General features: G+C 41.3%; 1 protein-coding gene across 2 annotated transcripts; it reads left to right on the plus strand.

Annotated features, from left to right (window-relative positions):
• Window positions 1-10,999, plus strand: ARPC3 (actin related protein 2/3 complex subunit 3). Of its 2 annotated transcripts, none has more exons than XM_041728670.1 (7): window positions 1-154; window positions 3,579-3,678; window positions 5,992-6,068; window positions 8,129-8,197; window positions 9,016-9,142; window positions 10,112-10,206; window positions 10,691-10,999. In XM_041728670.1, exons 1-7 carry the CDS (start codon window positions 149-151, stop codon window positions 10,751-10,753), a joined length of 537 nt encoding a protein of 178 aa, XP_041584604.1. In that variant the 5' UTR covers window positions 1-148; the 3' UTR covers window positions 10,754-10,999. The 2 variants fall into 2 exon arrangements, with proteins under 2 accessions (XP_041584604.1, XP_041584605.1); XM_041728671.1 differs by having other exon boundaries at window positions 98-185.
• Window positions 11,000-12,938: the final 1,939 nt, after the last annotated feature.

Here is a 12,938-nt window from a genome sequence, read left to right on the forward strand (position 1 = left end):
CCGGCGGGACCGCAAGACCGGAAGTGCCGCGTCCTCCCCTCCCCCTCCCCTTCCGGCTCACTTCCGCCTACCCCGCCCGAGCCGCCGGACAGGAAGCGCCGAGCTCTAACCCCAGCCTTGTCTGCCTAGAAACCCGGTCGCCGCCAAGATGCCGGTAAGGAGGCCAATTCGCAGTGTGGGAGATGGTGAGAACTGGGAGAGCAGCGAGAAGTCATGCGTGAGCTGAGAGAAGTGGGCGGAGGAGGGCAGAGAAGAAGCGGGGCCTGAGAAGGGGAGAAGCTAGGAAGAGGGGCCTGTGGCTGTATGATGGGGCTGCCCGGGGGTGTCGGCGAGGGGGACGGGGCCGGAGCACCTGGGGCCAAAGACCCTGAGCGTGGAGAGGAGGCTGGCTCGGCCCCTCTCGCCCTCTTCGCTGCAGTGCTGCCCCTTCTCTCCTTTCTGTATCCCCCGACTCCAGCAGAATCCCCAAAGATTCACTGGAGCCGAGAAGACAAGGGCTGTGCTTTTTATTTTCCATTTTTCAAGTCTAGGATCCGGCTGCTTTTTCTTCCCCCCACAGGCCCACTTCCTCCTTGGCCCCAGGGGGCGGGTTCCTCCCGCTGCTTGTCACTGCCATACCCCACTTCCCGGACTCCTCCTCTGCCTCCCCAGCAGTGGCCGCCGCCCCTAGCTGCTGGGTGTAGGGGCGCCAGAGCAGACGCAGGGTCCGCTCCTGGTTTCCAAATGCTTCTGTTTTCGTGTGCATCAGAGTAGGAGCAAAATTGATAGTAGTGTCTGGTTGTCCTTCATTTCTGACAGCCAGTCTGGTGGAGTGAATTCATCACCATCATGGTCTCCATTTTGCAGATGAGGTAAAGGAGGTTCAATAACGTGATAAACTCACTCAAAAAACATTACTGAGTACCTGCTGCATGCCAAGCACTGTTAGAGCAGTGAATAAAGCCAACAAATCCCTAGGCTCAAAGAGTGTACATTCTAATGGGGAGACAGCACAAACGTGTATATGTAAATTTGAAAAAGATAGTTTTACAGATTTTTTTTGAGAGTGCCAGCAGGGAGAGGGGGTTAAGTGGCAGCAGAGGGAGAGGGACTAGTAGTCTGCAACTTAGTGTGGAGCCGGAAGCTCTATCCCACCAACTTAGGATCATGACCTGAGCCTGTCGCTTAGCCGATTGAGCCCCCTGGCTGTCCCTAAGATAGTTTTAGGTAGTAACAAATGCAATGAAGGAAATAGATGGGTAACAAACAAGACAGCTAGTGAAGGAGAGGGTGGAGGCTGCTTTAGGTAAAGCATACTGACAAAGAGGAGCAAGTTATAGTTAGAGATACTTAATGAGTCTTGTTGGTACCATTCAATTCCTGATGTGTGCCAGACTGGCCCTGAACTACACACTGCATGTAAGTTACTCCATGTTATCCTCACAATAACCCTGTGAAGTCCATGCTTATTGTTCCCATATTGCAGAGGAGGAAATTGAGGCTCAGAGAAGTATGATAATTTACCCAAGGTTGCAATATTTTAAGCTATGACTTTAATTTTATTTTATTTAATAAAGTTATTTATTTTATTTATTTGAGAAGAGAGAGAGAGATAGTAAGCCCTGAGCATGGGTGAGGAGCAGAGGGAGAGAGAGAAGCAGGCTCCCAACTAAGCAGAGACCCCGACATGGGCCTTGGTCCCAGGACCCTGAGATTGTGATCTGAGCTGAAGGCAGATGCTTAACCAACTGAGCCACCCAGGTGCTCCTTAAGGCTAGGACTTTAAAGTCCTGTGCTCATTCCTGGACTTCCCTGCGATAACTTATTTAATATCTGCCTCTTCCATTAGCCTGAAAGTTCTTCAGGGGCAGAGATACTGGTCTTGCATACCATTTTTTCATGATGCTTTGCACATTGAAGGTGCTTGATAATCGTTTGGTAAATGAATGAATATATGAATGGGGCTTTTCTGTTACTAAAAGCCAGACATTGGGGATCCCTGGGTGGCTCAGCAGTTTGGCACCTGCCTTCTGCCTGGGACATGATCCTGGAGTCTGGGATCGAGTCCTGAATTGGGCTCCCTGCATGGAGCCTACTTCTCCCTCTGCCTGTGTCTCTGCCTCTCTCTCTCTCTCTCTCTCTCTCTCTCTCTCATGAATAAACTCTTTAAAAAATAAAAAATAAAAAAATGGGATTTTCCCTGCTCCTTTAACTCACTGAGGGCAATAGATAACTCTTCTTTTTATGAATTTGGAAACAGGTGAAGAGAAGTGATGTCTTGGTCAAACACATAGCCAGGAAGTGGCAGAACTGAAAAGCCAGTGTTTGGGTTCTGGTTTAACAAGAGCTGGTGGGGTGGTGTACCCCTGATTTATATAGTGTCTGTCTATTTCCATAGCATAAATACTCGCACCAATTACCAATGTGATGTCACCAAATATGGGATTGGAAGATGCATAGTAGCACACCATTATATAGCATTTCTGCCACAAAGATACAAAAATTATATATAACCTTAAGATCATAGACAGTAGTAAAATGATTTTTAAAAATATTAAGTAATGAATTTTCAGTATTTATCACCTTTGTTTTCAATATAATGCACTTAAATGCAAATTTACATAATTTAATTTTTAGTAATGGCTTTTTTTTTTTAAAGATTTTATTTATTTATTCATGAAAGACACAGAGAGAGAGAGAGGCAGAGACACAGGCAGAGGGAGAAGCAGGCTCCATGCAGGGAGCCCGATGTGGGACTCAATCCCTGGGACCAAAGATCCACTCTGAGCTGAAGGCAGACACTCAACTGCTGAGCCATTCAGGCATCCCATTAACGGCTGTTTTTAATAACCAGCTTGCCTCAATATTTTTCAAAATTCCTCAAAACATAGATGCTTCTGGCTGGCTCAGTGGGAAGAGCATGCAACTCTTTTTTTTTTTTTTAATAAAGATATATTTATTTATTCATGAGAGACACACAGAGAGAGGCAGAGACACAGGCAGAGGGAGAAGCAGGCTCCCCACAGGGAGCCAGATGCAGGACTTGATCCCGGAACTCCGGGATCCCTACCCAAGCCAAAGGCAGATGCCCAACCTCTGAGCCACCCAAGCATCCCAAGAGCATGCAACTTTTGATCTCCAGGTTGTGAGTTCGAGCCGCATGTGAGGTGCAGGTTATTTAAATAATTTTTTTAATTGCTCAAAATTGGGGATCCCTGGGTGGCCCAGCGGTTTAGCACCTGCCTTCAGCCCAGGGCGTGATCCTGGAGTCCCAGGATCGAATCCCACATCAGGCTCCCTGCATGGAGCCTGGTTCTCCCTCTGCCTGTGTCTCTGCCTCTCTCTCTCTTTCTCTCTCTGTCTCTCATGAATAAATAATTAAAATATTTTAAAAAATAATTGCTCAAAATTTAACATTCAGTTTTCTTAAGCCAGTAAGAGCCAGCTCTAGCGTATTGCTGCTACCAACCTTTGATCCTCCTCCCCTGGTTAGTCTTGGGTGGGTTCTTCTTTTTCCCTTTAGAGAAATGTTTCTTGTGTGCCCTGCTGATGTTTACTCTCTTTCTGTCTCCATATTCTTACCTGGCTTGCCACTACAGGCTTACCACTCTTCTCTCATGGACCCTGACACCAAACTCATTGGAAACATGGCATTGTTGCCTATCAGAAGTCAATTCAAAGGACCCGCCCCTAGAGAGAGTAAGTCAAAACTTCTTTCTATTGTTCTCAGATTTTAGTAGAAAACATCTAGCAACTCTCTGACTTTAACAAATCAGGCATATTCTTAGCTCAGTCCTCTGTCTCAGACTGCTCTTGGATTTTCTATTTGTTTGGTGGATATTGCATTCTAGACCTTTCAAGATCAGGAGTATACATTGCATCTAGTAAGAAAGTGTATTAATGCTGCTGAGTTCTTCTGAATATTTTGTTGAGAGGGATGAGGAAATGTTACTTATTTTTGACATTATTCTGTCATCACTGTCAGTACTTACAAAGTGATCTAACGCTACTACTTCTCTAGGATACCATGTCCCCATCCTTTTTCTGTTGTATGGCTGAGGAAAACAAAGAAAACATTTTAACTCTTTCCCCTGTCTATATCTACTTCCTTTATTCATTCTTCAGGATCTTCATTTTCTGCAGTACCTCGATCTTAAGTTGTAAGTGTCTTATGTAAAATTACACATTGTTTCTCTTGCTTTTCTGAATTTTATATCTTTACTTTTTTTAGTACTTCCCCTTTTTTTTTGAAACATTTCCTTACTGTTCAGAAAGCCTCATTCTTTTTAGACTCTTCGTATACATTCTGAGATGTTCTACCAACAGTGTAATTTATATTATAGCAGACATGGCTTCCCTGCATCCAGAAAGCATCTGCACTGAGTTCCATTCAAGGTTTTTAAGGTTTTCATTGCAATTTGCACTGACCCCATCTTCATTCCTCTGCCAGACTATTTGACGTGACCTCTCCTTAAGTTTATTTTCAACACCAGTTGAAAGCTCAGTAAACTAAATAAACTTGGTGAGTCACCACAGTTTTTACTTGATTCTGAGATAAAGAAAAAGGAACAGATGGGAAAAAAAAAAACGATTTAAAAGAAGAAAAATAATGTAAAAGAATTACAGTGCAAAGAAAGAATAAAAAATCAATGTTGGCCCAGATTCCTTGAGAAGAACTCTTTTCAGATCTTTACAAAATAAAAGTTGACTAGAGATGGAGTGTATCTAATTACCACCTTCGCAACATCTCGTGGGCCCTTGAGGGAGAGCAGGACCCCAAGAAACCAGATGGACATGGTTTCTGTAGACAGAGAATGACCTGTTATTCTTCCCCAGTGGACAGGATTGGAACTGAACTGGAATTATGAAAGAGTACAGGCCTATGCTGTGAGCAAAATAACTGTTAGCATTAATCAAATTCATTTCTTTACATTCATCAGACACCTTTTGAGCACCTTTCTGTGCCAAACACCCTTCTAGGTTCTGAGTCTTGTAGCCCACCCCCGCCCCGTTCCTCACCCCCACCCCACATTTAGAAGAACTAGCTGGTTTTATAAACAATATGGAATCTTCTGAGGAAGTTTCCTTTTTGCACATAAGAAAATTCCAAGAACAGGAGTCTAGAGTTAGAATTCTGTTGCATTCTTTAGCAGGGGAATGAGTAGGGTTAAAGACAGCTGAATCACAGAGTACTAAACCTCCAGGATTACTTTGCATTTCTTCTGTGTGAGAGGGAGAGCAGTCATTGGACAATATAAATAACTCTGAAAAAAAAAAAAAAAAAGACCACCAAAAAACTGTCTCTGCATTGCTGCAACCGGCTGCTGGATATCAAGACCCTGGGATTTTGACCTTTTTAAAATAAGAAAAGGAAAACAAAAACCTGCCAAAGAAATAGTATAATGAGATCTGTCTTTGTCACAACAGCATTTCTGGCTTTTCTCAGTCTCTCGCCACCTAGAACAGCATGTACAAGTATATTTTAAGCACAGTTTTCATAAAAAGAAAGATGTATGTGTAAGCCCAGTGTGTTCCTAAATGACAATTGAGGGTTTTTTTCCGCCTGAAACCATAGAATATAAATTCAAATAGAATTAGATTGAATACTTTTTATTTAAACAGCATCTTATCAAGGTTTAGTCTATGTCTAAGTTCATTTTTATAAATGAACATTGAGACATCTCTCAATGTCTGGAATGATGTTCACCAAATGATAATAGTAGTTATTTCTAGGTACTGAGATTTAGAGTGACAATAAAATGTTTTTTGGTACTGGTTAATTTGTTCCTAATGAGAATATTTTTTTATAAAAACAATAAAGCTATCAGAATAAACCATATCCTTATTTTTCTAGATATTGTTTCTAGACAATATATTTCAGTGGCCTCATTTTATGGAACTCAACTCCTTTGACCATGGAGCTGGGAAGTTTACTCTCTAGCTTTTTTAAGTGTTATTGTTATATTTTAGCTCATGTTCTCTGCCTCCACCCCCCTTTTTGGTCCTGTTTAGCAAAAGATACAGATATTGTGGATGAAGCCATTTATTACTTCAAGGCCAATGTCTTCTTCAAAAACTATGAGATTAAGGTAAAGTACAGAGCTTTTAATATTTAATTTAGTTTTCTGATGTAGATAATAAGCTACCTGGCAGTCAGGGTTGTTCTGAAGAATAAATAAAATTAAATGAGATTGTATGACTTTAAAAAATGAGAATAATGGGGCACCTGAGTGGCTCAGTTGGTAAAGTATCTGCCATCGACTCAGGTCATGATCCTGGGTTCCTGGGATCAAGTCCCACATCTGGCTCTGGGCTAAGCAGAGAGTCTGTTTTTCCCTCTAGTTCTGCCCCTTTCCCTCCACTCCCTACTTATACTCTGTGCTCTCTCTCTCTCTCAAATAAAAAATAAAATTAAAAAAAAATTAAAACCAGAATAGTGCCTAATATTAGACTCAGTATTAGTTTCTCGTTTTTCCTCCAAAGTCTATACCATGGGTCAACAAACTACAGCCTGAGAGCCAAATCTGACCCACTGCCTCTTTTTGTTGTTATTGTTGTTAAGAGAGTATGATCAGGGGGAGCTGCATGTAGAGCATTTATGAATAAAGTTTTATTGGAACACAGCCACATTCATTTTTTATCATAGTGACTGCTTTCATGCCACAGCAGCTGGATTGAATAGTTGTGACAAAGACTGGCCCACAAAACCTAAAATATTTAATATTTGGTCTCTTATAGAGGAAGTTTGCCAACCCAAGATCTAGACATTTTTATTTGTTCAACATTAATAAAGCACCTACCATGTGCCAGTTCAAAAAACGAAAAAACCCTACATGCTATGTTATTTCTATATATACTTCTGTGTTCTGGCCATGAGATGAAGAAATAAAGAAACTTCAATGATCCTGATTGTTCCTCAACTATCCTTTCTTCCTTTCTGCTCTTAGTTCGTGTGAGGAATGAGGTCAAAAGGAGGGTAGAAGGAAGGTGGCAAAAAAGGAGAGGAGGGAAAGAACTTTATTGAGTTCCTCATGTGAGCAAGTTACAGGAATGTCAACTTTTCTTGATACTATTCTAGAATATGGAATTTCCTTTCCTGGCCAGACTTTGACCTTTTGGAATCAAACAGGATGTGAAATCTTTGTTTGCAGGCTCATGGTCTACAGACTGTAGTCTAAACATCCTACAGTACTCACAGTGTTTGCTGTATTTGATGCATGGTCCAAGTATGATGTTTGTCGAGGCATAAATAAATGTAATTCTGTCCCATTTCATTCTCTCCTGAGTATCATATGCACTATTTTTAAATAGGGGCAGGTGTAGGTTGATTTTTTTTTTTTAACTGTAAACCCCGTGTAAAATTTCACCTGAGCAAAAGTCTCACTTTTGCTTAACATCCAATCTTCACATTTTCCTTTTGATTAGATCAAGAGGTGGGCTCTTGGAGCTCTTCAAGAACAAGACACCCATGAAATATCTGCTTCTTCCTTTCAAGTCAGGAATGCTTTTGTTGGGCAACCAGAGTGGTTCAGCAGTTTAGCACCGCCTTCAGCCCAGGGCATGATCCTGGAGACCCAGGATCAAGTCCTACATCAGGCTCCCTGCATGGAGCCTGCTTCTCGTTCTGCCTATGTCTCTGCCTCTCTCTCTCTCTCTGTCTCTGTCTCTCTCTCTCCGTCTCATTAATAAATAAATAAAATCTTAAAAAAAGGGGGGGAGGATGCTTTTGTTCTCGGCAGAGATCCTGAAGTGAAAGGGTTTTAAAAATTAGCCAACCATATGGTGCACCTCAGGTTTTCAAGGCAGCTCTGTTAAACTCTCCTTCCTACATGGAAGGAGGGGCTGCTGGCACAGCTCCCTAGACCCAAAGGCAGGACAGCCAAGGTGAATGGGAGCAGTCCCACAGCTCAGTATGGCAGGAGGTGATATTCCCTGCCCCAGAGCAGACAGAAAGGTGGGTTGGGAAGACTGAGTTTGGAAAACGGGAACTATTGATACTATAGGAACTATACTTGCATGGTTTTCAGTTGATGCTCAAAATACAAACCTTGAATTCGTTTATTGCATGTGATAGTTATGTTTTGATCAGGACTATTTTTAACTTTTGTTTCTCCTTCCTCTCCCCACCCTACCCCCCCCACCCCTGCAGAATGAAGCCGATAGAACCTTGATATATATAACACTCTACATTTCTGAGTGTCTAAAGAAACTCCAAAAGGTAATTAAATTTAGAGGACTGTCTATCAGAAAAACACAGTACTGATACATATTCACCCTACTAACTATCTGAACTCATTGAGATTTTAAGGACAAGTAGACGAGCCTTCCTCCCACTTAGAGCATGGACCTAAGAGGAAAATCTGAATGTGGATTCTAAACTTGTAGTTTAGTTGAAGAATGAGAAGATAAGGGGCTGATGTTTTAAGGCTTTCCATATATTTTCCCAAGAGAGAAATCTTTCTTAACCTCAGATTAAGAATCTCTGAGCCAAGGATATAATTCAAGCATTCATGAACTTGAGTGGGAAAGAGATTATGTCTTTCTTTTCACTGATTTATGACTGAGATTTAGCATTTAATTATTAAAATAGGCAACAACCCACAATAGTATTAGCCGTACCTGTGACTTTTTCTCCAGTAATTGTCACAGCATTTTCTTGTTACATTTAGAGTTGAAGATATCTTGAAATTTTATTTTCACTCAGTACTACTTCAAATTTTAGTTATTGGGCCCATTGCCTGGATATTGTCATTTAGTGCATTAATAAAGAAGTACATGTATGAATGTGTCATAAATTTGGCTTTTTAATACTGTAATTATTGTGTTTGACTATAATTGATTTCTATTGTAGTTTTGTGTACTTTATTTTATTCATTTAACATTCTGAGAAAAGTCCTCAAACGTCTCTGGATTGCAGAAGGGCACCCAAAAACATAAGTAATCCCAGACATAGCTACTTAGACTAAAAAAATTACAGATTGGATGTTATTATCCTTTTCGCTATAAAATACATGTGTATGTATAATTTTTTTTTAGTGTAATTCCAAAAGCCAAGGTGAAAAAGAAATGTATACACTGGGAATCACTAATTTCCCCATTCCTGGAGAGCCTGGTTTTCCACTTAATGCAATTTATGCCAAACCTGCAAACAAACAGGAAGATGGTAAGAACGGTCTCTACCTCCCTCTCTATGACATACGATTTCCTCCATTTGACTTTTTATCCCCTCCTCTCCTTGTCTTGGTTGGTATACAGGTGGAGAGTGGAACCATTAGCGTGGATATTATCTTACCAGTCACTCTCACAGAAGATTCTTGGGAACAAGTATAACATGCAGAGAATCTTTTGAACCAAGATAGTTATAGAACCATTTGGACTGCCATTTTTATTTCTTTTTTTTTTTTTAATTTTTTTTTTATTTATTTATGATAGTCACAGAGAGAGAGAGAGAGAGGCAAAGACATAGGCAGAGGGAGAAGCAGGCTCCATGCACCGGGAGCCTGATGTGGGATTCGATCCTGGGTCTCCAGGATCGCGCCCTGGGCCAAAGGCAGGCGCCAAATCGCTGCGCCACCCAGGGATCCCGCCATTTTTATTTCTTAATCTTGTTTGAATATGTAGAAATGTGGGCAGCCTGGGTGGCTCAGCGGTTTAGCGCCACCTTCAGCCCAGCTCCTGATCCTGGAGACCTGGGATCGAGTTCCACGTTGGGCTCCCTGCGAGGAGCTTGTTTCTCCCTCTGCCTGCGTCTCTGCGCCTCTCTCTCTCTCTCTCACTCTCATGAGTAAATAAATAAAATCTTTAAAAAAAAGAATATGGGGCAGCCCCGGTGGCTCAGCGGTTTAGCGCCACCTTCAGCCCCGGGGTGGGATCCTGGAGACCCGGGATTGAGTCCCATGTCGGGCTCCCTGCATGGAGGCTGCTTCTCCCTCTGCCTGTGTCTCTGCCTCTCTCTTTCAATCTGTGTCTCTCATGAATAAATAAATAAAATCTTTAAAAAAAATAAAATAAAATGATAAAAAAAAAAAAAAGAATATGTAGAAACGTATTGCCAATGTCATTGTGCAGACTAGCACATTAGGGGGGCATTCTCAGGACTTTTTTTTATTGTTCTGCCTGCTTCTTATTTTAGAGGTAATGAGGGCCTACTTACAGCAGCTGAGACAAGAGACTGGACTGAGACTTTGTGAGAAAGTTTTTGACCCTCAGAATGATAAGCCAAGCAAGGTAAGATCCTCCTCTTTACCTATTTAGTTGATAAATAACCTTTTGTCATGTAGCTACTGTTAAACAAACTTAGGTTTCCCATGGCAAGAAGACTTAGTTTCTGCATTGCAGTGTTGCTTAACTTTGAGTATTTGCCTAGTACATGGTAGGGATTCAGTGAGTTATACTGCATAATAAATTGCATATAGTAAATATTTTGGTTGTATGTTCTTATGTCAGGGCACTGTTGTAAACCCATAGGGCAGATTTTTGTGTGAGATACCTTGAATGTATCACATTTTTTTGTTTTTGGGGGGTTTTTTTGGTCATCTTAATTTTGACTGACTTGTGAGTCAGAAAAACATTTTTTACATGTGTTTTCAAGAAGGCAGATGACAGGCCAAGATTAGTTTTGTTATTATATAAATTCATATTCTGACCTTACCTTGAACTTGCATTGTGACTTGACCACCACTCTTCATTCTGTTTTATCCCCTCTTGTTAGTGGTGGACTTGCTTTGTGAAGAGACAGTTCATGAACAAGAGTCTTTCAGGACCTGGACAGTGAAAGGAGCCTGGGCAGACACTTTCCACAGACAAGGGCAGCGTTTTACAGCAAGATGTACACAGTTCTTTGCCTTTATTTGATAAAGTTTTATACAGAAGAAAAAAGAGACCGTGTCTTCACTTGAAAAGCTCTTTATCAAGAATTTGGGTGGGGGAAGGAAGAATGGGTTGTTGAAGGGTGATTTGAAATTTTCTGCAGTATTAAGCTGGTGCTTAATAAGTAATAATAAAGAAACTTCTAACATTCCATGTCAAAAAACCTTATTACTTATTTTTGACATTCACTTAAGACCCAGGATTTTCACATTCCTGAAGTCCCAGGATTGAGTCCCGCATCGGGCTCCCTGCATGAAGTCTGCTTATCCCTCTGCCTGTGTCTCTCTGCCTCTCTCTCTCTCTCTCATGAATAAATAAATAAAATCTTTTAAAAAAATAAAAAATAAAGTGTACATTTCAGGGTCATCTGGGTGACTCAGTTGGTTAAGTATCCTGACTCTTGATCTCAATTCAGGTTTTGATCTCAGGGTTATGGGTTCAAGCCCCACATTGGACTCCATGCTGGGTGTGGAGCCTACTTAAGTAAATAATAAAGTGTACAATTCTTTTTTTTTTTTTTAAGATTTTTTTTAAATTAATTTATTCATGAGAGACGAGAGAGGCAGAGACAGGCTGAGGGAGAAGCAGGCTCCCTGCAAGGACCCCGATGTAGGACCCGATGCCGGATTCCAGGATCACATCCTGGGCCAAAGGCAGACACCCAACCGCTGAGCCACCCAGGCATCCCTAAAGTGTACAATTCAATAGCAGTTCCCCCCATTTTTTCCTCTTTGCCACCGCCCTGCCCCCTCCCGCCTTCCCTCTCAGCCCCCAGCAACCACTGATCTACTTTCTGCCTCTCTATGGATTTACCTATTCTGGACACTTCACATAATGGGATCATATAAACATATGACTTTTGTTTTTTAAGATTTTATTTATTCATGACAGACACAGAAAGAGAGAGGTAGAGACACAGGCAGAGGGAGAAGCAGGCTCCATGCAAGGAGCCCAATGTGGGACTCCATCTCTGGACCAGAGATGACGCCCTGAGGCCAAGGCAGACACTCAACCACTGAGCCACCCAGACGTCCCAACATGTGGCCTTTTGCATCTGGTTTCTTTCACTGAGGATCATGTTTTCAAGGTTCATCCATGTTACTGCATTAATAGTTCTCCATTCCTTTCCTTTTTCTGTTATTGTGGTAAAACACACATAACATCACCATTTTAACCACTTTTAAGTATGTATGTAGTTCACTGGTATTAATTACATTCAAAATGCTGTGCAACCATCACCACTATGCATTTCCAAAACTTTCTCAGTACCCCAAACAAAAACACTAACCATTAAACCACTGGTGACTAACCCTCAGCTCTTGGTAATCTCTAATCTACTTTTCAATCTCTGAATTTGCCTATTACAGCACCTCATATAAGTGGAATCAAACATTTGTCCTTTCATATCTGATTTCTTTTACTTAAACATAATGTCTTCAAGATTCACCTATGTTTTAGCCTATATCAACCTCATTCCTTTTTTTTTTAAGATTTTATTTATTTATTAATGAGAGACACACACAGAGAGAGAGAGAGGCACGCTCCATGCAGGGAGGCTGCCCTGGAACTCGACCCCGGGTCTTCAGGATCAGGCCCTGGGCTGAAGGTGGTGCTAAACCGCTGAGCCACCTGAGCTGCCCCCACCTCATTCCTTTTTATGGCTGTATAATATTCTATTTCCCATTTTGTTTATTCATCTGATGTTTAAGGACATCTGAGTGGTTTCCACTTTTGGGCTGTTATGAACAATATTGCTAAGGATGTTCCTGTACAAATTTTAATGTGGACATACATTTCCGTTTCTCTTGGTTATATACCTACCAGTGGAATCACTGAATCATATGATTAACCCTGTGTTTAACTTTCTGAAGAACTGGCAAACTTTTTTCCACAGTAGCTGCACCATTTTACATTTCTAACACCAAGTGATAAGGGTTCTAATTTCTCCATGTCCTCACCAACAGTTGCTACTTATAGCTATCCAGGTGACACAAAGTAGCATCTCATGTTTCAATTTGCACTTCCCTAATAACTAATGATATTGAGCATCTTTTCATCGGCCATTTGTATATCTTCTTCAGGGAAATGTT

Source organism: Vulpes lagopus, chromosome 14, assembly GCF_018345385.1.
Source record: "Vulpes lagopus strain Blue_001 chromosome 14, ASM1834538v1, whole genome shotgun sequence".
NCBI classification, from domain to species: domain Eukaryota; kingdom Metazoa; phylum Chordata; class Mammalia; order Carnivora; family Canidae; genus Vulpes; species Vulpes lagopus.